The following is a 26,866-nucleotide window of genomic DNA, read 5'->3' as shown; positions in this document are numbered from 1 at the left end:
TCCAAAAAGCGCATCATAGGAGTTCACAGATTTGCTTATGTGATTAGTGACCTAACAGTGCAGAATTTTAAAGGGATAGTTCATTGCGATTTCTCTTTTTTAACTTTAGTTAGTGTGTAACTGCTTGAGCATAAACAACATCTGCAAAGTTACAGTGCTGAAAGTTCAATGCAGAGATATTGTCTTTTAAAGTTATGGCAGTTCAATGCCTACCAAAACGACCGGTTTAGACTACAACAAGCTTCTTCCTGGGTTGGTGCAATCATAAACCCTGCCCATGGGAACACGCAACAAAGTGGGCAAGGCCATGACGTACGCCATTATGGAAGCGGTAGAGATGTCTACACCGGACGTGCACAGCGCGATGCGACGCATCAAAAGATAATAGAACCCATTATAATAATCAGTGATATTGTCTACACTGGATGCAGCACATAAAACAGCATCCAGAATCTACACAAGTTCAATACTGGATTTGCACAAAGGCTATTACTGAAAGATGAATCAGGTCCCACTTTAAAAGCAGAAACTGCTGTTAATGGGCCCCAACCTGTCAGTATGTTTTATTGTTTGTACATGTCTTTTAAATGTATTATGTTGCTATTTTTTGGTTGCATCAAGGACGTAAACAAAGACCAACGCATTTTTGCTTTGCTAGCCAGTTAGCTAAATTCTACTGCATACTTCTCCAACAAATGCCAACAAACTTCTATGTTCATAGACAAACAGTTGTTTATGCTATAAATTAAATGCTACCTTTACAAAAATGCTACTACTCAGTCATGTATTCAACTACAGTAACGCTTTAATCAGGATAAAACTGCTAACAAACAGCAGTAACATTTACAAGCGACAGCATATCTAAACACTTTGACACTAATACAAAAGGAAATACTCACCATTTATAAACGTCCTTTAAAAACCGTGCTTGCAGAGGTTCTGCTTGACCCTCTTCATCATTACTGCTATCTGGGTCTGATTCGGGCTCAATTTGATAATATAGACGCCATTATTTACATTATTACCGAAGCACATGTAACAACTAATGGTAAGGGGTGTGTCATTTCTGGACTCTTCAGCGAATCACAATACACTGGGCCAACTAACCAATGTGAGCACATTGTGCATTTCGGAGGAAGTGGTATCATAGAACCAGGAACTCAAACCAGCCGTTTAAATGACAATAGAAACAGCAGTGTAGAATAACGGTAAAATATATTAAAATACAGTGTGTTTTTTTTTTGTGTTTGTTTTGTTTTTTTAAAAACGAAGCATTAAGACATGTTAAACTGCATCCCATAAACACAATCAAGCCTAGAAAAAAAAAAAAAAAAAACACTGAACCACCCCTTTAAATATATCTTTCTAATTTTAGGTCATAATATTTCTTTGTTATTTCCATATTTAATTTAGATTATCATTTGAATCACAGATTTGTGGTCTTAGACTTTTGGACCCCGATGTATGTATTTTTATGTGTATGCGTGTTTATGAATGTGTCTCTTGGGGGATAAACAATGGAAGAACACATGCTGTAACCGCTGTACCCTCCTACATACTTTTCTCAGGCTATTGAACATGGTTACCGTTACTCCACCCCTTGCTTGGCATTTCATTACCAAGGGACCATATTTCTATGAATTTATGTCAGACCTGAAAGAGGAAGTGCAGCTAATAATATCTATCTAATGCAATGTGTGATTTGAGTGCGTGTCTTTGTGTAGGTGAACGTGTGCGATCTGGGATGCCCCACCATCATCAGAAAGAGCCGTATGACCTTTGCAGTGGTTCCAGCAGAGAACCCAAGAGTGAAAAGGTCGTCCTTCCTCTTTCTTTATCTTTCTGTCTATCTATCTCTAGTGTCAATCTATAATAAAACGCAGTGGAGGCCGGGGTCACTTCAGTGTTTGTGTTTTTAAATTTGGTTAAATCTAGTAAATTTTGGTGAATCTAAAGCAAATATGCTTGGTGCCGTCACATGAGTGGTCTCAGATCAAGGACAGGCGTTGTAGAAAATCATTTTATTTCAAAACACTCCTACATAAAAACTTTTTATTCTGGAGACAAGGAAAGCGCCTTAGGAATGAGCGAAATTCCTTTGCCATTCATAGGATATGACTCCTTATTTCCTTGGCGGGGTACAGAAATAGTGACCAAAAAAGAGAAACGGAGAAAATGAGAAAGAACAAAAGAGAAAGGGAGGGCACGGCGTGTTTAGTTGAAGCATGTTTGTTTGAGGTCAAGCGTCTGACCTCTCGCATTGCTAGAGACCTGCGGTTGAACCGCTCTCCTCGCTTCTTTACGCTTTCATCTTTAGCTCCATAACTCGAGTCTGTGTGCGCACGGCCCCCGCCACCTTTTGATTCCTTTAATTCAATTTAATACATAAACAAATACATGAAGGGAGTGAGGGAGTGAGGGAGGGCAGGAGAGCGAGATGAAGGGAGAGGATGAGAGGATGAAAAGAAGAGTAGACTCGTCTTGATTGTAGCTCATAAAGCTCTCATGGCTCTGGAGACGAGAGGCCACCATGCTGTTTCTAAAGCCTTAGTCATAAGTCTCCGTGCTTTCATTCTGCCATACTATATAATCGTGCCGCTAAAAGATCCGACTTCTTTTTAGTCATAATTTAGGCATCTTAATTTAGAAGTAAAATATTGTTGTTTTTGTAGAATACTCTTCATGGACGTAGATCTTACCTTGCCTCCATGTGTCACGTTAATCTTATGGTATATTGTCTCATGATGCTCTGCATCCATTAGTACTCGAAGACACTGTCTGCATCTGAGATCCCACACTCTCTATAGTTTGAATGTGCGTAGAATTAATGTAATCTGGACGTACTGTACTACATCCGCCATGTTGTCATGTGACCTATCGCTTCACTGTCATTCACAAATCTTCTCCCGTGGCCTCATGGGATGGTGAAGTATCCATTGGATACACACTCGGAATCTTGCCAAAAATAGTAGGTCATCAAGGTACTTTTCGCCTACTGTTTGATGAACACTGTGGATTCTTACATATTACTGTTTACTGTCTTTCACCTACTGTATAGTAGGGAAGTAGGACGCAGCCAAAGGCTATGTTCAAAATAGCATGTTAGCATATCGGTCTTAATAATTTTGCAATATATTGTATGTATACAGTACACGCTATGCAGACATTCTGTATGCATAGAATACTCAAACTACATATTACATTAGCAGTATAACAACAAAGCAAACATACTGGAATACTGTATCCCACAATGCATAGTGCTCAACCTGTCCTAAACTAATTGAAAGCTATGACTTTTAACTGCCAAAGGTTAAGAAATTCTACAAAAATTCATTGCGTGTGTGAATTTATTGTAACTCGCAGCATCTCTCTACTAACAGTGAAGCTGTGGGTTTTACACTGTAAAAAAAATCCCAGTAAAATTTGCGGTAAAAAACTGGCAGCCGTGGTTGCCAGAACTTTACCGTAAAAAAAAATACAGTAGCAACGTTAAAAAAAAATCGGTAAAATAATGTATTTCATTAACTGATATGTTAATTTACCAACCTAATGAAGTACTAATATCTGTTTTGTACCTTTATAATACACTGACAGTCACCAATCACAGTGGTGATAAGAGTCACATGATGAATCAAAGTTCATCACAAGCAGATTTTCCACAAGCTGAGGAGGGAAACACTAACATATAGATGGTGCACACAGTGTCATTCACACACACACTAAACACCATCATGGTAACATGCATGACATTTTAAAAATGCAATAAACATTAATTTAACAACATTAGATGTAACATAAAAGCATAATGTACATACCTGATTCGAAAAAAAATTAGAAAAACTAAGAAGAAACAGAGTTATTTCAACAAAAATATATCAAATGTGAAGTGTCACGCAGGGAATTGTGGGAATGTCAATTTACCGCTTTTTTACTGTAAATTTTACAATGAATTGTTATTTTTCACTTCCAAAAACTGTGAATTTAACGGTATTTTACCATAAAATTACATTATATTAAATTATATTTTACCGTTAGATCTATTACAGTTATTCACCGTATATAGTACGGAAACTTTCTGTAAACCAATTGACAGTTTTTCACCACAGCATTTTTACAGTCTTTTACTGTTAAAATCACGGTAATTTTTTACAGTGTAGCTACTAAGAAATATATGCTACAACTTTTCAATTTCTAAGCTATTTTATTGATAAATCACAGAACAGTGTTGACGATACATTTCTGCTCAACTGAATGCTTCTGTGTGCAAGCTACTGTCTGTACGTGTGTGTGTTACAATGCAGCGGCGCATTAGTTCAGAACAGCGATTAACATACGTGTACAATAAGCTATTTAAAACGCTTTCACCCGATCAGTATTGAGCATCCAGATGGTATAATCAAACATATACTGTGGAGCGCTCTCGGAGTATGCTTTTTTAACAGTTGGAAGCTTAAAAGTGGACTTAGAGATTTCTTATCCTGTCGTGCCCGAAGTCAAGCTTAAAGCGTCATGGCAGAGCATTAAAGTCGACTAGTCTGTGCAACCCCTAGAATGTACTGTAAGTCAGTGACAAGATGTTCAGACTCTCATGAAAAAAATGTTTAGTAGTTAGCATTTTTTTTATTAATTTGTGCAATATGTTTAGTTAAAAACAACGTACAACGAGATTGCACAAATTCATATGAATTCACCACCAATTCAAAAAATGTAAAGTAGTTAAAGGATTAGTTCACTTCTGAATTCAGATTTCCTGATAATTTACTCACCCCCATGTCATCCAAGATGTTTATGTCTTTCTTTCTTCAGTTGAAAATAAATTAAGGTTTTTGAGGAAAACATTCCAGGATTTTTCTCCTTATAGTGCACTTCTACAGTTACCAATGGGTTGATGGTCCAAATTGCAGCTTCAAAGGGCTCTACACGATCCCAGCCAAGGAATAAGGGTCTTATCTAGCAAAAACGATCGGTTGTTTCTCTAATATATATATATATATATATATATATATATATATATATATATATATATATATATATATATATATATATATATATATATATATATATATATATATATATATGGCCTTTCCTATGCTCATCTTGCACTAGCTCTGTGGTGCGCCATGCATTACGTAATCATGTTGGAAAGGCCATGCGTGATGTAGGTGGTAGTACCGATCCAGTGTCTACAAAGCGAACATGCATATAAGTCAAACGGAATTTACAAAAAAAGTAAAACAAAGTAAAACAATGAAGTTTGATGATGAGATGAAAATGAGATGGAGTTTTTCGTCCTACCACAGTACTTCCGCCTACATCATGCATGACCTTTCCAACATGATTACGTAATGCATGGCGCATCGCAGAGCTAGTGCAAGATGAGCATTTGTGGTTAAAAAGTATATACGTTTTTTTATTTATATACTGATTGTTTTGCTAGATAAGACCCTTGTTCCTCATCCGGGATCGTGTAGAGCCCTTTGAAGCTGCACTGAAACTGCAATTTGGACCTCCAACCTGTTGGTAACTTTTGAAGTTCACTATATGGAGAAAAATCCTGGAATGTTTTCCTCAAAAACCTTAATTTCTTTTTCAACTGAAGAAAGAGAGACATGAACATCTTGGATCACATGGGGGTGAGTAAATTATCAGGAAACTTTAATTCTGAAGTGATCCTTTAATTATCATAATGTGTGTTGGACACAATTTTTTTCTCATATCTAGTAACTTTTTTAAATTACAATAAACAATGCAATTCATACATGCATTGTATGTCCTGTGGTGTGACCAATATGCACCATATGAAACCAATATGAATACAAAGAGTACTCTGACATATTTTTAAACTATATTTTTTAAATTTTCTTTTTCATGGACGCCATTCTACTTCATAGCCCCTCGTGCAACTCTTATTGTTGCATTATTCCTACTCTTCCACTTGCTATTTTTGAAAAATTGCAGTCAGTGTGTCTATACACATTCATTAATTAGGAAGCTACAATTTCATTCCGAACATTGCCACACCCACAAATACATAAGAACAGACCACTTATACCATATGAAAACACACATGTGGGGACAGAGAGGACAAGGACACACGTGGAACCGCGCGAGCACATCACGGTGCCTCGGCCTCTATGCTGAATAAAGCTTCTCTTTTTCCCTCTCCCGTCTCTCTGACGCGGCCCGATCCCATTATTATTTTGGGGAAGACAGCTAGTTCCCTCAGGAGTGCCCTGTTTGAGTCCGTTGGATGTTTCATGCTCTGGGATCCTGGCCAAAGAGAACAACACGCACACACACACACACACACACACACACACACACACACGCACACACACACACACGCACTCACACAAATACCTCTACACACACAAACAGAAAAGCCCAGTGGCATCTATAACTGGCAAACACACAGCAGGAATGCAGCTGAACAGTTACAGTCATGGACTATTGCTACAAACACTACAAACACAAGTTTTTCATCAGTGAGGCAGCAGAATATTGTGGACTTTATTAAAGAATTGCAAGAGATTATCAGCTCACTTTATGAATATATCTTGTCAGTTTCCTAATTTTTGATAACCAGAATGCGTCATTTTAATGAGTGTTTTTAGTCCCATTTTGAGAGTACATTGTACGTCTCTGTAATTTTTGTTTGTGTGTTTTTTGCTCTTATTTTTGTTCTTTCTTTTTATGTACAACACTTTGGCCAACTAAGGTGTTTTTAAATGTGCTTTATGAAGAAACTGAATTGAATTGTGCTATTTGTCATGAATGTATTAACTTTATCTGAGATGTTTTTAATAAAAGTCCTTATGAGAAATAAAAATAGAAACAGATTAGATAAGATTATGCCTCAATAAAGGTAATGTGTAATTAAAAATAATAGCTCAGGTTATTTGGTGTTTAAAAAATATTTGGTAACACTTTATTTTAAGGTGACGTACTTACACGTTACAACATGTACTTATTATAGTAATAACAGTACAATATGCATAATTACAAGTAACTAAACCAAACCCTAACCATAACTCTATAGTAAGTACATGCTGTTAATTAATATACTGAGTACTTATAAATAGGTACAATGTAACTACATCACCTTAAAATAAAATGTAACCAAATATTTGATATTTTAAAATAAATATTTTAGTTAATATTGAAATTTAAGTTATAATTCAGATGTTGGCATCCAGTGTTGTTTTGGACCCCATTAATACTTATTGTATGGACAAAAATACTTGAAACATTCTTCAAAATATCTTCTTTGTGTTCTACAGAAGAAAGAAAGTCATATAGGGTAAATATTGAGATGACTTGGAAAAAGTGCCCCAATCAACCTAAATTCACCCTATAGTATTTATTATATGGTATAATATGGTAAATGAAACTCAAACATGTTTACTGGACACGCAAGAACAAATGAGATTTGTTCTCACGTGTAAAGCAAGGACGGTTGAGCTTCCGTTTACCATATTTGATGTGTTCCATGTATGTGTGCAGAATAAAAGCCTAAATTAAATGTGTTTCCAATTTATATGGGTAACTTTTACAATGTTTTCATTAACCTTTTGAAAGTTTTGGTGGAGTTGACTTTTAATGGAGTGACAGAAATCTCTCAGGTTTCATTAAAAATATCTTAATTTGTGTTTCAAAAGTTTTATGGGTTTGGAACGACATGAGTAAATGAAGATGGAATTTTTATTTTGGGGTGAACTATGCCTTCAAGAAAACCTTTAGTGATTTTCTTTCAGCAAATGTGCAGAAGATTAATCACGGAACTGATAGATGGATACCACAGTAGTGCGAATTTAACTTATGCGCAAAATGGGAATATTGCACACCACATTTGCAAATAAAGCACCATTTCCATCCAGTAAGTCAAAGAGAACAAAATTGTCACTTCCTGATGAACTGGCACTAAATATCACTAAGAAAAGTAGGAGAAGCCACTGTATATAATAATTTACCTATATAATAAATTTCTTGCGTCTCAGAGCACGCACACAAAATGCTATAAATGCATTTCGGAGGAAGGTGCTTGCTGTTTGGGAATGCAGTTTCAAGGCAGTTCTGGAGGGTAATAATACCAAACCACTTTGACGACAGACTTTCAAAGACACATTCGATAAATGTTTTCCATCGTAGTTTACATGCATGTTTTCTTATAAGATAAAAAATGTATCCGACTCAAACAAGCACATGCGTTTTTTATGGTCATTTTTAAAAATGTTGCTCAACCTGGCATTTCCATCCAGCAGTTTTTATGCAATATCCCAAAATGCACATAAATTAGATGGATGGAAACTTAGCTAATGAATGTTAGAATAGAATAGAATAGAATAGAATAGAATAGAATAGAATAGAATAGAATAGAATAGAATAGAATAGAATAGAATAGAAAAGAGGGTGTGTGATTATTTGGATGGGGGATGGGCATCTGCACTTGTGCAAGAGTCGGTGTTGACCTAAAGTCGGCCCTCCTCTGCATGGTCTGTGCTGTTGTTGGGTCTCTCTCATTAACTGTTGGCTGGGCTGATGGTTTCCTCAGTCTCCGCACTGGGTTAAATAGCTTGAAAATGAGACCAGGTTAAGAGCTGTTTCCTGCAAGCCTCAGCTGCAAGCACATCTGTGGGAGAAGGCTCCAAACTGCCCCCCACGTGTTTGTTCATGGACTGGACTGATTGCCTTTCCTTCCTCTTCTCCCTCTCTCTTTTTTTTTCTCTCTATTTCTCTCTCTTCCACCAAAAAAACTTGCTGTCCTTTTGCTTACTTTTCCTTTTGGCTCCAGAAAGACAAGCCAGAAGCGAGGGGGTTGAGTAGGTCAGTTGAAAAGAAGGACATGGGGACAACAAATTCGTCCATCTAAATGCATTCTGTACAGTATGTCTCTGTGCATTTGCATGTGATCGGAACCCCCTACTCGACCAGTGGTTGGAGCCTGTTGTCTGGGTCAAACTGAGGCACCCCGGGGGGGCTTATATGCCATAGAGGTCTCCTTCTTCCCCAGTCGCAGTTGTAGGAAACAACCCGAGACATACTGCAGTTCAGGCACTTAGCGTGTGCATCTGATATCGCTTACCTTCTAGAAATCAGCGATGCCTAGGTGAAATTCACTCTGACACTTAGTATATGGAACAGCAGCTTATCCGAGCGCTTGGGTGTGTTTGTGTTTGGCCTCGTGCATGTTTTGGCATTCGCATGCATTTCTCATATTAAACTGTAGTAAATGCGGGGAAATACGATGCCCTGGAATCGGAAACATAAATGATCAAACCAGCCTGTAGCCGCAGAAATGTCTCCATTTGGGAGAAGAGTGACTGTGCTTTCACATAACGATAGCAAGGAAGTACTCGGGAAAAAGATGAAGTATTAAAACTTTATTTCCTTTATTTGTGTAATGGAAAATGATAAAAACGTACAGCTCAGCAATATTGCCTTGGCTAGGATAGGTCAGTGTTTTTTATCAATAACAATCAAATAATATTTATAATATAACAATGTGTTCTGAGGAAAGCGAAATAAGAGATAAAGGGTGAAAATAAATTATCATAATAACAATAACGATAATAACAATTAACCTTTATAAACATTTCTTTTGCTTGTATGTCGTATCCATAGAGTCCATTCAGAGGGAATCATGCCCAAGGGGGGTGTATTCCAGCATGTTAGGGGGGATAAACTTAGTGGTCTTCTCTTTCTGTCTCTCTCTCTTTGACTCATCATGTATGCAGAGAGTCAGAGCGAGTTCTTTACTAGAGAGTTTCGGAGGTGGCTGTTCTCAAAGGAACTGCCACACAGTAATTCTGCAAAGACATATCCTCTCTTTCAGGACAGTACCAAAGTGACTCAGTAAAACGTAACGAAAGGCTAAAAGCAAAGACAGCTCTCTCTCCCTCTGCTCTGTCTGTGAGGGTCCTCAGCGTCTAGAAGGGAGAGGTGCTTTTTAAACCGTCCTCTATACAAGTCGACGTGGTTGTTGATGAGATGGCACCTTCCCCGGCAGTGTCCGACCAGGAACTAAACCGACACGAACCCCTTCGCGTCCTTCGCCTGTGGAAGATTTCTTGACGGGAGGGGAGGGGGTGCGTGGAGATTTTCAGTATAAAGGAGCTAACGCGATGCCCCTGTCAAGGGGATGCGATGGAGTGTGGGTCTTCAGTGAGGTTCGGCCCAGGCGGGTGAGCGGCTGGAATGGTGAGGGTGGCTGAATGTGGGGTGAATGGGAGTCGGCGTGGGCAGCATGTGTCCAGAATGGCTAAACGGTGGCAGGTGGCCCATGTGTGGCATGTGGCTTGCCAGAGCACTGGCGCTGCCAAATGGAGAGGTCTTGTCCTGCATGCACTTGGAGAGCTCCTCGAAACCCTCGCCAGATCGTTTATTCCTCTTGGACTTGCTGGACATCTTGCGGTTACGTGTTTGGATGCCCTCTTTCTTCATGGTCAGTGGCCTATTGACCTATAAGAAACGAGATAGGGTAGGTTAATGATGAGCACAAAGGAACTAAAAACAAAAGGATAGAAGGTCTCAAAGTACATGGTTTACATACAAGTCTTTAAACACAAAAGTTACAAGTTAGTTAAAAGGACGACAAGAAACATAGAAACAGCAGATCGCATGAAGATCATTATATTAGAATGTAACCATTTTATCATTCTATCTGTTTTTACAAAATATATAACTGTATTTTAATGTCATGTTCCCAGAAATGTCTTCTAAAAAATTCACTGTAGCCTATTAAAGACTTGTATGCTGTATAAACATGTATTTATATTTATTAGATGTAATATTTTTCACAAATGATACATCAAAGGGTTTAATGTAGTCTATATTATGTTTTTAAGGTTGAATTTCAAACGAAAACTAGACTTCGAAAAGAGCAATTCAGTAGCTCAGCTGTCACGCAATTTCGTTTTTTTTTTCTCTCTCTCTTTCCTCCTTTGTTTCGCTTGTTTCATTAAGGTTAAATGTATTTATTCGTCTGCTAAATAGATCGCAGCCAAGCTTAACATTAAAAAGGCTAGTTTCAGACAACTCCGAATTGATAGCATATAACTGACGCCGTATCTTGAATGGCAGACCCGCCCTGTCGTCCCTCCTGGGAATAACGCCCTCCTTTGAAACAAAGCTGGATTAATCTAAAAAGAAAACGGTCAACGGGCTCTGTCTGACAGGGAAAGCCGGCTTTGCGTCCCCGGTCTCACTCTCACCCTCTCTTCAATCGATACGAGCTGTCCGCCCACTTGAGCACTTCGCTGTCACTTTCAGTGTTTGCGACTCTTAATACTCACGTTGTGGAGTTTGTAGTAGAGCCCGCAGGCGTTGCACACCGGGTCACCGTTCCCGTTGCGCCGCCACAGAGTGGTCGTGGTTGTCTGGCAGTTCGCGCAGCAGGTGCCGGCTCGCCTCGCAGCAGACTGTAGGCAAGAAAAACAGAATATTCAATACTGGGTACTACATTAAAACATTAATTATCCATAAGGACATTTTTAAAACAATCTCATGGGCATCTAAAAATGCTGTAGCTAGCCTACTTAAAACGAATAAATCCGTTTCTACATTCCCAATGGATGAGCCTGGTGATTAGGCTATCCTATTTTGTGAAGTTGCTCGACAAGTAAAACGCCTAAAATAGGCTAATGCATTGGTGGAAACTTTATTATTCTAATAATAACGTTAGCTATTTATTGAAAATTTTTTCCAGTAACATCGTGGCTTTGTTTTATTTTTATTTACATCTTTTTTTCCTTTCCTTTCCTTTTTTTTTTTTTTTTTTTTTTTTTTTGCACTGAATGCAATCGTCGAATGGACTGCATTAACTAATTTCTCCATTTCTATTCTACGCACTGATATCAAACAAGGATTATAGGCTTTGGGTTGGAGTAGGCTAAATACATTTATGATAAGAATCTGATGGGGTGACGAATATTATGACTCACCCATCCTATGTGTACTCAGCACCAGACAGCATTTCAAAACTATCCCGCAATGATGCGGCCTGGACATTTGAAATCTCTTACAAGGAGTCGCCTCTGTGTTTGAACTAATTAAATATAGCCTATTCTGTGCATATAAACACGCTAAATTGAATTTTCCAATTTGTGCCATGACTGCACTTTTTTCTGACTTGTATCTGATAAATTCTGCCATATTTCAGTAAATACACTAGACAGATCATTAATTTATATCGTTTCGATACACTGCTCGCCTTGTTGCCGAGAATCAAACGCTTTAGTGGGCGGGGCGACTGCAAAGCCGGGTCATCAATCCTCTGTTCGCTTTTTGTCCATTACGGATCAATTTTTCACACATAATGAGAAACATCTATAGACATACAACGCAATTCCCCCGCAGTCCAACGCGTATAGCATTTGCAGTTTGTGTTCATTAGCGATTTACATAATACGTTTTTTGTAAAAGGAAGCTCCGAATAAAAAACGCCGCTCTGAATAAAATGAAACAAAACGCAGACGACAACAAAAACACGCACATTCCAATACTTCAACTCAGAGCCAGTCGAGCATGACAAACAAGAGAGCAAAGAGTATAAATCCATTTATTTTCCAATCCCTGCCCCAGCCCCTTCACACATAGTGCTCTGATAATCGCTTTACAGTAGATGTCATTCGGGCCTGCCGGGGCCAGAGAAAATTCAGCCGGGTTTGTTGAAGACGGAAACACCCGGGAGCCTGGCTTCCTTATCGGGCCCGGGCAGATATCCGGATAGGAAACAACTGGATGGCCTTTGAACAGCGCTCTGAAAACACTTCAACCCAAAATGCAAAAGCATGGGCCAGCACACTGACTCCATGGAAAACCCTGTGGCCTTTTTTCACCATGAGAACATATAGTGAAACTAAAGAAAAAACTCAAATGTTGGAACAGTTAGCCTATGTTACACCTACTATTGCTAAATATAACAATGATCATCCTAATTGGGAATTGCAGCTGCAATCCATATTTCAATCCCACTTTGAAAATGTCACTCTATTTGTTATTCGCTACAAGGCTCATTTTTCTCTCGCCGAGTATGTAAGTGTCTCTTTTACAACACTGGAAATAAGATTCCCTCTGAGACATTTATATTTACACTCCGATGGTCACTTAGCCAAGTGAAAATTAAATTATGACACATGGCTGATAGAAAAAGACGGTCTCACTCAATTTAACAGCTTGTTGTGTCTCTAAATGAATCTCTATGATAATATTAAAAAAGACTGCAATGACTCGATAACAGTGTAAAGAGACAGAGGTAGAGATATAGAGTTTCATCCGCTAAACGATAAAATAAGATTATGTGAATAGAAAAATGTATCTAGTTTGGGAAAATATCCTCCCTGTTTTCTTGAAAAGTCATCTGTTTTCATAGAATCTTGATGTTGGAAAAACTGCCCAGCAAGATATGAATTATATTTAAATAAAAGCACAGAGGAGCCTTCTTTTACAGGCTGCCCTGAACCATGGAAAAATAGTAGATTAATAACCAGAGCATAATCAAGTTCGACTTTTCACACATAATGCTTAATGATTTCACAATAATTTCTTGAAACTTTAGTTTTGCCTTTTATCAATCATCTCAATGCAAAAACTCTTTAAGAGAAAACGAAATCAAAAATCAAATAAACAAAAATCTGCTTTTAAACATCTCATCGAGATTAAACAGGATAATTCTGCTGGCAGCAATTCTAAAATGGAACCAGAATCATAAGCCAGCCACACAAAACAAATCCAATGGCATGTGGCTTTCTGAACAACACCAGAAAAAGTAGAACTAGATCAAACTGCTAGATCTAAACAGATGCGCTCAGGCAACAGGTTTCTCTCAGTGTGGAGTGGTGATAATTGTATCGGCATGGGCATTGGTATCAGTGACAGTATCAGAACTAGAAGCAATAATGATAGCGGGAACAATGGCAATAGTAGCAGTATTGTAACAGGCAGAGTAGGGGATCACCAGGGGGTGAGGGCGACAAACAATTCCAGGAAGATTATAGGGAAAATATAACTTTCCTGGAATTGTGCTCTGGCTTTCTGCTTCATGCTCCTATTTAGCCCTCGTTCTCACGTGTGTAAGGAACTGAAAGAGTTCTGGAGGGCTCATCTACTCACCAGTCTGCGCTTTGGCTTGATAAGGGGTCGGTTCTGGCCGTTCATCTTGTGGTACAGGCCGCACGCGTTGCAGAGGTAGTGGCCCGTTCCATCCCGCCGCCACAGCGGGGTGGAGGTGGCTCCGCAGTTCACACATTCACGCCCCTCTGTGCAGAATTCAAGTGGAGGGAAAGCAAAGGGAAATTTATATAATTAAGAAGTTCACATTACATCTACAATACAGGAACACAGGGTCACAGACTGGGCAAAGAAAAACAACTCCCAAGTTAATTAGCCAACATCTAACATGACATTCACATTGGAATCTCTCATCTGAGCTGGACGTGTTACATAACTGATATCGGAATTTGTGAATGTGCATGTTTGTGGATGAAATCACTTTTTTTTTTTTTTTTACGCTGCATGACTATGTGGAAAATGAGCAATACATCCAGGTTCTACTCTTAAATGACCTACAGACCAACCTTTTCATTTATCTGCTACAGAAGGAACCCTGGTTATCAGTCTATCTTCAAGACACCTTAAGAGGAAACTGATTAAAATGTGAGTTGATTCCATATACATTCTCACTCCTGTTTATCAGCCAGCTGTCATGGCTTGTCCTATTCTCAGGTGTCATATCACAGTTAAGCACCCTAACCTGCTGGAAAGGGCCCTGCGCTTTAATTCATATGCTCTTCCTCCTCACTCCCCTGAGCACCTCTCTATTATTCACATTATAATGTGAGATAGTCGCTGTCCCACCCTGACCAGAGAAAAGAATCAGCCCGGACAATGGACGCTCTTTTGAAGTGTACGTGATGTTGTAATTCAGTCATTTTCAGTCGTTTTTCTGTTCAGGCTTGACATGGTTAGAAGTATCACTTGCATTTTGAATGTACTGAAACTTGGTGCTGGGAGTGTTAGGTGAAAACGGCCCTGTGAATGGGGTGAGTAAATAGAGGTTAATCTAAATATGTGTTATCAATGAGTTTCTAACACTTTTTTTTTCACTTATTCATATTTGCCTTTCACAGTCTCCTTTCATATCTTCTTTTTCTTTCAATGCCCAATCATGTAGCATTTATTTAACTGTTTTCACTGAATCTGTTTAGCTAAAAAAAAAAAAAAAACTATGCAGTTCAAAATGGTTGCATTCACCAATGCACACTCAACCTTATATTAAGCCTTATAAAACTTATATTTTCCACCCAAGACATTTTCTACATTCATAGGTTGGCTAAATTAATTTCTGTGCTATGATAGCTAATATTATTCATATGCATTCATTTATGTAGCATCTTGTATTTACACATTGTTATTGTTATTCCTATTTTAATGTAATATCCAATTATAATTGCATGTAATGTTTGTAATATAATGTAACTGTAATGTAAAGTATTACAAATAGTTCAAATTAAAGTTATTTGATAGCAGTGCATCAGGCCGAGGTCGTGCATAAATAAGCACACAAACAGCAGGGTCTTGTCGCCTGTGAAGGCCTGTCCCGCCGGGGTTTTGTTAGTATTGGGGTCGTAGGAGGGCGGAGGGGGGAGTATGTCGTGATTTGTTCAGCTGAAGGTATACAGGATATGACTGGAGCCAGCGCGTCGTGACTCCTCAACGTTTTAAGCGCAATAAAGGCTACTTTTAAAGGTAAACATAGCGTGAGGCAACACGCAGCCCGCCAAATGAAATCATTCATCTTAAGACCTAACAAGTAGGGGGAAAAAATCGAATCTCATGGATAGAAGTTTGTGTGTCATTTAATAGGTTAATTAATGGCAACAGTTCTGCAACCTCGCCAAAAGCTCAATTTTCAATTTTTTTTCTTAAACATTTTATCAAGCCCTTTTCATTAAAGCTCCACTAATATAGCATTGATTGTTATTTATATTATCTTAGTCATTTGTTGGCTGGATCCCTTACACTCTAAAATGTTTTATAATAATGTTATAGGCCTATGCCATTTTTGTTTCTTCAGCTTTAAAATTTCTAAAATTTTATCTACATTTTTTTCATCATTAAGTAAATTCTGTGTGTTCAAAAATGCAATAACACAGGTTGTAACTTTGTGTCACCTCTTCTTTCTTTTTTTATGTAAACAGGCTACGTAAAATAATTTTAGTAGGTTGATTTTTTTTTTTTTTTTTTTTTTTTACAAAGTGTTTTCACTAAACAGCTGGCTTTGTTTAATAGTTTATGTATGAAAACCGCTTTTATGTCTTTTACAGGGAATGCCACCTTGAAGTGGTAATATATTTTGATGCAGCATTTTAAGAGCTGCTGAAACTTGTCGCGTGTCATAATTTAAAAACTGCGTAGAGTTGCCCAGAAGGAGATTCCTAAAATGGCGGCCGAACTCAAATAATTAGACAAAATAAGTAAACTCCAAATCAGACTAAAACTTTGTGCCTGGGAAAATTATCTGAGAAATAAAAGCTGTGATAATGGATTTTTGTGATAATGCTGCGATAATGGGTTCATTTGCATTTGGCTAAATAAAATATTTTTTTTAATATCAGAAAAAATATAGGATATAGGCCTGTTATATATATATATATATATATATATATATATATATATATATATATATATATATATATATATATATATATATATATATATAATTTTATAATTGATACAAAATGCCTTTTTAAAATGCTCTCTAGCCCAGTGTGTCTCTAAACGTATACTCTTCACTTCATGATCGAGTCAAGAGCTAATGAAACTCACCTGAACACGATCGCGTCTTGCTTTTACATTTAGGTGTGAAGCTCGAAGCGGATCCACTGAGGAGGGTACCAGGATGAAACAGACCGCCGCCGTACTCGTGTGGCGTGGGCAGAGAGTATGTTGGGTAGGTCGGGATGGGATGATGCGTGGACGTTGTCTGAGCGCTCATGGCCAGGCTTCCCCGAAGAGGACTACAGCCCTCCATTTTCATCCCATCAGCGATTACTTGGTACTTGATGGACTCCTTTTCGTCCATTCTTGCAGTGGTGGAGGTCGGAGAAGAAGGACCGGGGTCTGGTGAGACGTCTTTCGGTGGGGTTGGGGGGAAATTGTAAAGGGGATGCGGACTGGAGTGGGTTGCGGATGTGAGGGAGGAGACGGGAGCGGTGCTAGAGCTGCTACTGCACGGATAACCAGCGCTGGCGGGGTGCAGGCCGGGCTTGCTGAAGTGACTGACCGCCCAGGCGTTGTGGTGGGCTGCGGAGAGCGCTGCCTTCCCGCTGTCCAGCCAGGGAATACCGGGACTGTGTATGAGGTGTGGCCGGCAGACCTGACTTCCCGTGAGACGAGCTGAGAAATATAAGACAGAAACAAACATAAAAACTCGATTCGAGATGAAAATTGCGAGCAAATGTACATATGCTGTTTTTGCCGAAACACCCGTTTGTTTGAAAACAAAATGTCTAATGTTCAACTTCACCTGTTGACTCCGTACTCGAACAATTCAAACTTGACATTGAGATAAAATACAACTGTATCAAGTATCAATTATGCACAAAATCGCATTTGCCGATTCACCCTTAAGTCCAGTGCTTGCTCTCTAAAGCTTAAAAGACGTTTTTTTTCGCCTCGACATGCTTTTCTAAATAAAAACGCACTTAGGCTACTCCTAAGAAACAGGCATAAAATCTCCTTTACAAAACGAAACACGACAACTTTTTAACTAAGCATTCTCACTACAGCTTGTTCTTCGCACAAATTAGACACTTGAACTAAGAAGTTCATCAGGAATTTTTCGTTTTGATTTGGCATCCGGGAAATGCCTTGATCCCCCTCTCTCTCCCTGACACGAACTTCCCTTTCCTCATCAAGTCATTCGCTGGACATTTTCTTTTTCTTCTTATCTTTACATTTCAACACGCACCTCTTGGAGAAGACAGTTCGCACCGCAGAAGAAATCCGATATGTTACATTTTAAACACATTTTTGTCATCCTTTTGCTCGGCTAATTGGTAACTGTCAAGCACATAAGCATATGCATAATGCGCATAAACAACAACATAAACTAAATAAATAATTAAAAACAACATTAAGCCTACATTAGCATATATTTGGTTAAGCATCGAGACTTCTCAGCCATGGGACAGTCGCGTATTTAGGCCCCACTATGATTCACCACAAAGTGAGAGTAAAAACCATCGAAATCTTTCGATTTTACACTGCACGCACAACACAGTTGTACTAAAGCTACACTAGTAACCTATATATAAGCAGCTGACACAAAATGGACATAAATGGTGTCGACAATGTCAAGTTTGTTTACTAAACCTTTCTTTAAACACAATAGGCTACACGACCAAAAAAAAAAAAAAACATAAACATAAACAAGTGATCTCTTTCTTTATGAATATGGGCAACATTTTACACTGAACCGTTCGTTACACATTTAAGTATAAATAATAAATAATTTAGCAGTAACAGTTACAGCATTATTTCAAGCAGCTTCATAAATAAATCCACATGGACTAGTAGCCAATTAAATCAACAAACAGTGTTATGTAGCCTAATTTATATGACGTATTTTCGTTCATGATTAATGTAAAGTGTGACTGAAATATGTCTCGGTAATTACATAATGAAATATGCACATGATATAGGGTATATTACTGTTACACATTTTATCATTAAAATATTACATGTAGCCTACTTCATGCGAGAGAGAAAAAAATCCTACCATGCGCTTGTCCGTATGATACTCTGGCCCGAGAATTGGAGTAGTAGGGGTTCCCCTGCGAGTCCAAGTGATTCAAGAACACATCCACCTCGTCCGGGGGTAGAAGAGGGGCCATGGGCTCCATGTAATTGTGTGTAAGCCCGTGATGATGTGACTCTGGGTGCTGGCCGTTGAGTACCGCATGATGATGGGCCATCCATCGAGACTGATCGGCCGCAACCTCCATGTCTACAGTGTCCGCGCTTAGAAAACGTTTTGAAAAGTTTTCTATATGTCTACTGAAAACCTTTGGACACTAAAAGACCCAGGAACACAACTATGGTCCTTTAGATTATTAAAATAGCCTGTTTGTCGTTAGCTTACTGCTTCAGCTGGTGATGCTGTTTTTGGAAAAGAGGTCCTACTTCTTTGCTTTCAACAATGCTCAGGAACACCTGTAAGAAAACAAATAGATGCGTGTTATTTGAACGTTTTTGCCATTTTAATGTTAAATACGTTGCAAGACAGATCTAAATTTACTTTATCAAATAGGCTATGCGTTGCAACTTGTAAAATAAGCATTACATGCTCATCTGTACGCAGTTTCAAAGAACTATCGGTAAGTACTTACGGCGAGAAGGAGCATTTCAGCACTACAATCCTCAGTTTATTTTTTTCGTGTTAGTCCTGTACAAAGAATGTTAATCCTCAAAGATGTCTGTTGACATTTGTAATTCGCCACTGGTTTAAATTGTCCACAGCCCAATCGTTAAACTCTCCCTAAAACTCTCAGTCTGTCTGAAGCGGAGAGAAGTCTCATTAATGAATCGTGCCTGTGTACTGTCGGAACTGGCGCCAGTAGATTCCATATCTTACGAACATGGGCGGGGTCACGGGCTGGCAGCGTTCGCTCTGTTAACCAATAGCAGATCGCGTTGACTACCATTGGCTCTAACAACATGCTTTCCAAACTGCCACGGCGACTTTCGGCCTAGTGCTCCACATTCAGAGAGCTGAGAGACTCATCATTCAGCGGAGCAATTTATTGAGTTCTTTTTACCTTTCCTAGAGCTTCAGATGATGATATAATAATAATGTTGTCTTTTTACTTAAAGACTAACAGAAGGACCTGAAATTAAGAATTTAACTCTTGTACACGTCCCCAGAACGTTTAAGACTTAAACGAATTGTATTTTTAATCGAATAATAGCTATTACATTCGTTAGACTACTTTTGTTTAAGCATAAATTAATGAATAGTGCCAACCAGCAATTATACTTTAATTGATAAATAAAAATGATTTATTGCAGTTATCATAAACGTTTGTTAAAGATTTTATGAATGTAATTAGGACCTGTTGCCTGACTATTAACATCGTAACGTTGCTTAAAACAACAAAACCTGAAACAGTCAAGTGTCACATGCGATATACCTAATGCAAACAAACACAATTCCTAGCACCTCAGGCATTAATTGGGGAGGAGTATTTTATGGTCTCTAAATTGGGGGCTATTGTTCTTGCGCGTCTAATTGTTTTAAATTAGTTGTCACCACATTCTTCTTGTGAAAACAGTCTTTGTATGCTGTTTCGAGCGATCAAACGTCACTTTACATATTAATAGCGGGCCCGTCTCTCGGTGGTGCCGACAGGTCGCATGGGCAGGTCCAAATAGAGCCAATTGGTGGCCATTAGGGCAGCTTCGTTGATTTTTACTTACAATTATCTGGTGGCAAAACAAGCAGCAGACTCGCCCACCGCAGGCAGAAAGACAGAACGTCGCCAATTAGCTTGATAAGCGTTTAGATAGACTTCATTTGCACATTGGCTTTAATATATTGTTGCAGCTCTCAATCCTCAACATAAAATTTTCTTGTCTATCCAGTAAAAAAAAAAAAAAAAAAAAAAAGGTTATCTTTTCAATTCCACACGTTTTAAAGTTGTTTGAACACACTTGCGCATATACAGCCAGCTAATTTCGTGCAGTGGAAGCTCCAATTCAAATAATCTAATATAAATAAACACTCCTTTGACATATAAAATATGTAAATAGTTAAATATAGCAACGTGCTCCTCGATAGCCGCTTCTAGCCCTGTGGCCTCTAACTGCTTGTAGCAACGCTTTGTGTATATTAATTATTTAACTTGTCTGGTTAGCTCAATCAAAGATAACACAAGATAGACTTGACTACCAGGGTGCTCTGGCTCATTCATCATCTATCGAGAAAGACACTGTTGTGGTCATTTTGTTTACTTAATATATTAACAGCTCAGGTCTACACCATGAATCAGTTGTAAAATGAGAAATTGAGTTTTAACTGATTTTGTATTTTAAATAATGTTGGGGTGTCTTTCTGACAATATACCTATATATTTGTATTATTATTTAAAGCAGGAGTTTTAGTCTGCGTGCTCTCCTGAAAATTGTAAGGCAATAATTGGAGCCCAGAGCCCCTGCCGGCCGCCACTCTGACGCCATGGCTTGATGTCACAGTATCTCGGTAAAGAAAAAAAAAGATCTTGATGGGCTGCAAAGACTTTTCCACAGCTAAGCATATAACTATCATAAGAGGATGTGGTTTTTTTTTTTTTTTTTTTTTTTTTTTTTTTTTTTTTTAAGAGTTTTGGTCCGATTGAAAAGCAAATAATCAATTTGGACACAAATGCTACATTTAAACCACAGAACTTCTGTCAACGTTGGATGTATAGCCTAAGATGCTCAAACAGGCTATTTGGCGTTATTGTGTGACAATATCAGATGCTTAAATCCCTTTTTAACAGACTGGATTTCTGCCAGGGGCCCTACACAACACAAAGAGCCCTGGCAGCCTGAAGCCAACAAATTAGAATGTACAGGAAAATATGACGCTTGGTTTTGCTGTGTAATGATGCATTTTATACAGTCTTACGTTAAAAAATTAAAAATTAAAAATTAAAAATTAAAAATTAAAAATAAATAAATAAATAAATAAAAGGTACAATAGCAGATTATTCACTCAGACACAAGTGGAAGCTGATACAAACCTTTAAATACAGTGGTCTTTCACATTGTCAAAACTGCTTTATCACAAAAAGCGCAGTGGTATATAAAAGCCATACTTTAATATTTGAGCTCTGACCTACCTCAGCCCTTATAGAAAAATAAAATACTCAATATCTGAAATACAAATATTAAAATATTTTCATTATTTTAAATAGCAATTTTATAACATTTATTATATTGTAATTTCGGTGTAAATTCATTTCTGCCGCTATGTGCAGCATTAAACCGTGTATCATTTAGTGGTATATGCCACCTTAGATGCAGCTTCAGTGCCGTATTTGTAGTGTAAATATGGCAATATATTACTATGTGCAATTTATTACTATGTGTGTGTGTGTGTGTGTGTGTGTGTGTGTGTGTGTGTGTGTGTGTGTGTGTGTGTGTGTGTGTGTGTGTGTGTGTGTGTGTGTGTGTGTGTGTGTGTGTGTGTGTGTGTGTGTGTGTTTCAGGCTCCAGCCATGCCCATTACAACCGGTTTTGGCGCTAATCTCGGCTTTTGGTTCAGCTCACCTAGGGCTAGATATTCTTTAGAGAATACCTGAACTAAATACCTGTGGTAATCCATGTGCTCTCGATGTTAGAACAAAAGAGACTGTCCTTTTAGGGATTTAACATTTACGGTTGGGGGTGTTTCTAAAGAGATTGACCCGACTGAGGACTCTAACTCGGTGGGCACTCTTCTTTAAATGTGTGTGCAGATTCAGACTTTATTTCTTATGTAACACAAGTTGTGTAGTTTAACACGTGTGACTGTGACGACGGCAATGACATCACGTTTGTGATGTCACATCACTTTGCTTTAAATTAATTGCATCAAAAATAATGGAGAGCGGTGGAAACAAGCTCCGCGAAAATGGAGGCAATCATTCCCTTAATTAACAGGTGCCGTGAAATGGCTTTGCCCGTTCGTTCCCTCACGGCGCATTTATCATTCTCCGTGGGGTTAAAAGAGGGCAGGAGGGGGCAGAGAGCGGCGCAGAAGGGTTTGTGAAGATAAGCAGGAACTGGGATATAGGGGGAATGACACAGACCAGCTGAAGCGGTATTGTCCTTTACTCACGGGTAATTAGATTGTGACAGGGCACTCGGGGGCAGACACAAGCACAGGCAAAGTCACAAGCCTCCTGTCCTCTGCTGAAGCATGGATAACAGGGTTTGAAAGCAAAGCGTCTCACCCCCCTTTCGTTTCAGCCAACAATCCACATTATTTTGAGGCAAAGTCTCATATTTGTGCATGCGTTAGCAGTGTTAGGCTAAACGACCCTTCTAGCTGCGTTTATTCTAACGTGCTGTTTTATGCGACGTAGGCTACAGGGTAAAGTTCTTTTTCTGAGTGACGGCGTTTGTTTGTCGGAAAATGATCCTGTGGCAGTCATAACTCTGAAGGGTGATGACAGCGCGCCCGCCCTTCTTTTGTGCTTGACAGCTCTTGGAGTCAATGATTTAAATAAACAGCACAGGTGGGCTAATGCAGGCGTCCTTGGGGCATTCCAGAGAAAGCTAATTCCTCAACTCACACATACCACATTCGCTTTCACATTTATAATCATTCAGATGCCCTTTTGAAATGTTGGCGCAAAATTACTTCATGCGATTTTCGTAACTTGTGCTGTGTTCTTGCCCTTGATAGATTTGTTAAATAACAAAATCGTATCAACACAAGCATGTGTGGATAAATGTGCATTATTTCATTTAATTCGTAAATTGTTTATTTGTTTCCTTTATAAATACATTTTGTATATTGTGTGGTGTAAATATATTGAATTGCATTTTGGTTCGTTTAATTTGTATGTTTAATTTGTATTTTTAGCATGGTTACAAAGAGGAGGGCATAAGCATGTCTCTTTCCATAAATTTAAAATAAGAAAGTAATCATATTCTAAATTGTATAATATTATATTAATATTATTAGCACTTTTGACTATCTCTGAGCTATAAGAAAAACGTGTAACACTCTTTGTCGTTTCTTATAACCCAAAATGCCTGCAGTCGTAAAGTGTAGATAACGGATTTAGTAACACAATATGGCCTAATAACAATATGTAAATGCCTATTATTATTAATTATTTATTATTTTTATTGTTATTAGCCTATTGTTATTATTTTTTCAGCCATACGAAATACATAATTCCTTTTATTGTATTTTTGTTTTATCATAAACCATTTAAAACTGCAATCAAATTAAAATGAACTCTTTTGAATTTTAGATGGAATAATGCATGATAATTATTGGACTAACAGTTCTCTTTATAAATACCTCACTAAAACGCGTGAATAATCTCTTCGTATTACTCCACTTCACGCTCGCTGTGTCGAATGATATAGTCTACGCAAAACGCATCTTACCAGTGTTTACGATTAGGCTCTCTTCTCTTGACATCTCGCAGAAAAAAAAGTGTCCTGGGGCCAATTCCGTGTGGCACCGTCTTTGAGGGAAGAGTATCGGTGATTCGTTGTGCTTTGCGAAGCGCTGAAGCTCCGGGCACAGTCTTCTCTGGCGATGCCAACCTTCCCTGGCAGTCAAGCGTCTTTCCAGAATTCATTCGCTGAGGATCTTTCTTCAGTGACTTACGGTGTGGTGTAGTGTCTGACACCTCGTACTCTATCTTGTCTTACTCCCGTTCTCTCTCTCTCTCTCTCTCTCTCTCTCTCTCTCTCTCTCTCTCTGGAAACAGCGAAACTTGAGGCACAAAGTGGGGCTGCTGCAACGTAGCCGTGCGTCAGCCAATCTGGTCTTCCGGGTCGTGCTTTGATGGTTAAAAGCTGTGCTGAAGCTGTTATGTGTGGTGTTTTCACTCGTATAATTATGAAACAAGACCCAGTTGCTAAAGGGAGTGCGCCTAGCTCTTAAATTTTGACCTTCACATAAGCAAACAATGCAATGTACAAATCTATTGAGAGGATTTGCACCTAAGCCTGTCACTCTTACTTGGTTTGGCATATGCTACTATCACTTTCCTTTTTTTGAGATTGAGAAGATGTATTTTACGATTGCCAGGAATAAGGAATAATAATAAAAATAACTGGTATAGCGTGCGTGATTTGCACATTAAGTATTGCCCTTCTCATTTGATCACTGCAGATGTGTTTGCGTAAGTGTTGTGAATATGTAAATCTTAACTTTTAATATGAGACGCCTTTAGGCTTCCCATCTTAATGAATTCTATTCCTTCTTGATCTTGTCTATAATATGTTGCGACGTTGCGGTCGACCTTGCCTTCCCCCAACCAGGCCAGTTTTAACTCTCTCTCACACATAACACCAACTTTTAAAACATGCAAAGCCTCGGTAAATCTCTGGCACAAGACCCTGTGCTCGCGTGCAGCGGCTCATGGCAGGGCAGGTGCAGCTCCAGCCTCTCGCGCCCGGGTTCCCCCAAGAGTGCACGAGCACAATGACAGCGCGAGAAGAGTGAACTCTGACAGAATTAATTGCATTATATAGAATGATCAAAATAACAATGTCCAATGCCAGCTATTGTTTTGTTTTCATTCAAAAGACTACGAACGATTAAGGTTTCAAGTCAGTCAAATCAGAGTTGGTTGCTCCCATGATGTTGAAAAAGAGGGCCTATAAGATTAGCCTATGATAAAAATCAAAATTCTACGAAATCCTTGGTTCTCCCTTTGTCTTGCACTTATCAATAAGGCTAGAATAACAGATTAAAAGAAAGACAAGTATTTGGCTACTCACAGAGTTTCCGGCAGTGCAACGTTCTTTTTGGACAAGAATAATCGTTTTGTATCGTGTTTATCAGTTCCTTTTTGAGTGCTTCAGTTATCAGTTTTATCATGTTTGAGGATAATGTCATGACATGAGTTGGCATGTCTTTTCGTAGCCAACTTAATCATATCTTATTACAAGTAGTCTGACAAGCGAATATCCCTCATATACACACTTTAAAAATTGACTAGCTGCTGACAGCTAATCACAAAATTTTGGAGGAAACATCTCTAGATCTTCTGGTAACTTTGCACCGCTAAATATTAGTTTTTGCCCGCCTCCTGAAACTTTTGTGTGGAGACTAACAAACCTTGATTTAAATATCAAAAGTTAAAGGACTAAATGACGAGTAATGAATACACTCTTAAAAATAAAGGTTCTTTATTGGTACGAAGGTCCCATAAATAACCTTTAACATCCATGGAACCTTTCCATTGGACAAAAAGTTCTTTAGGTTCTTTAGATTATATAAAATGTTCCTCACAACAGTTCCTCTTTAAAGAACTGTTAAGATGGTTCTTTGGGGAACCAAAAATGGTTCTTCTATGGCATCACTTCAAACACTCTTTTGGAACCTTTATTTTTAAGAAGAGATTTGAGTGCTCCAGTTAATGTTAACTAAAAAACAAAGAAAACTAATGATCAAAAACAGTAAAAGTAATAGCCTATATTGTTGCGACTATCTAAAAATATTTTAAACATTCTTATTATTGTTATTTATTGTTATAAAACAAAAAAATAATAACGCATATTTGATTCTAAAGAAATAAATGGATTTAGTGTGTGCGGATTTATGAAAGATCTTATTAATGCGTCTATTATCATGGTAAAGCGTTAAGAGCAGTAGGTGCCTGGCTTACAGGAGCTTTGCAATCTGACCAGAAGAAGATGCTCACTCACGATGCGAGCGAGATAAGCGCTTATCAGTCTGGAGCTTGCATCTCCAGCGCATTAAAAAAAAAAAAACTACTTTAGACTAATAAAGGCGACTGCTAAGCTCGCCTGCTCCTTTCCAGCAGTGCACACTGTGGCAGACACGGTGACATTTCCATTTCACGTTGTCCATCAAAGGCGCAGCAGCCGTGCATAGCTGTCTCTGAGTCTGAGTTGTCACTGCGTGAAAGTGTGCTCGGGAATCAGACTCATTTATTCCGAAAACATAAAACAAAAAAACAATTTGTGTTTAAGTTTAAGATGTTATACCTATTTTTATGTAGCTATTCTTAAATTCTTAAGCAAGATAATGCATTTATTCCACACTCAGTTTTCTTGAGGACTTGTAAAATATAAAGTCCTGTTGTTGTTATTATTATTATTATTATTATATGTTATGGTTTGTTTGTAT

The 26,866-nt window shown here is 38.3% G+C and overlaps 1 protein-coding gene across 4 annotated transcripts; it reads right to left on the bottom strand.

Moving 5' to 3' along the window:
• Positions 1-9,397: 9,397 nt before the first annotated feature.
• Positions 9,398-24,413, bottom strand: gata2a (GATA binding protein 2a). 4 transcript variants are annotated; one of them, XM_067387485.1, is made up of 6 exons: positions 24,145-24,413; positions 18,779-19,212; positions 16,826-17,394; positions 14,110-14,268; positions 11,292-11,417; positions 9,398-10,458 (listed from the first exon to the last, which is right to left on the bottom strand). In XM_067387485.1, the coding sequence occupies exons 2-6, from the start codon at positions 19,002-19,004 to the stop codon at positions 10,159-10,161; spliced, it is 1,380 nt and encodes a 459-aa protein (XP_067243586.1). In that variant the 5' UTR covers positions 19,005-19,212; positions 24,145-24,413; the 3' UTR covers positions 9,398-10,158. The 4 variants fall into 4 exon arrangements, with proteins under 4 accessions (XP_067243586.1, XP_067243587.1, XP_067243585.1 ...); XM_067387486.1 differs by lacking the exon at positions 24,145-24,413 and adding an exon at positions 19,389-19,579 and having other exon boundaries at positions 14,110-14,255; positions 16,825-17,394; XM_067387484.1 differs by lacking the exon at positions 24,145-24,413 and adding an exon at positions 19,389-19,579.
• Between the last annotated feature and the right edge of the window lie 2,453 nt (positions 24,414-26,866).

This window comes from Chanodichthys erythropterus, chromosome 6 (genome assembly GCF_024489055.1).
Source record: "Chanodichthys erythropterus isolate Z2021 chromosome 6, ASM2448905v1, whole genome shotgun sequence".
Classification (NCBI taxonomy): Eukaryota; Metazoa; Chordata; class Actinopteri; order Cypriniformes; family Xenocyprididae; genus Chanodichthys; species Chanodichthys erythropterus.
Note: the sequence above shows the minus strand (reverse complement) of the source record. Positions and strands in the feature narration are given on the sequence as shown.

Bases quoted from the DNA above. Each gene is read 5' to 3' on its own strand.
- gata2a (XM_067387485.1), bottom strand. From the start codon at position 19,004: ATGGAGGTTGCGGCCGATCAGTCTCGATGGATGGCCCATCATCATGCG. The intron at 14,269-16,825 runs GGTGAGTTTCAT...TTCCCTCCACTT, and splicing joins GCAAGACGCGATCGTGTTCA to GAATTCTGCACAGAGGGGCG. The intron at 10,459-11,291 runs GTGAGTATTAAG...CGTTTCTTATAG, and splicing joins TCTACTACAAACTCCACAAC to GTCAATAGGCCACTGACCAT.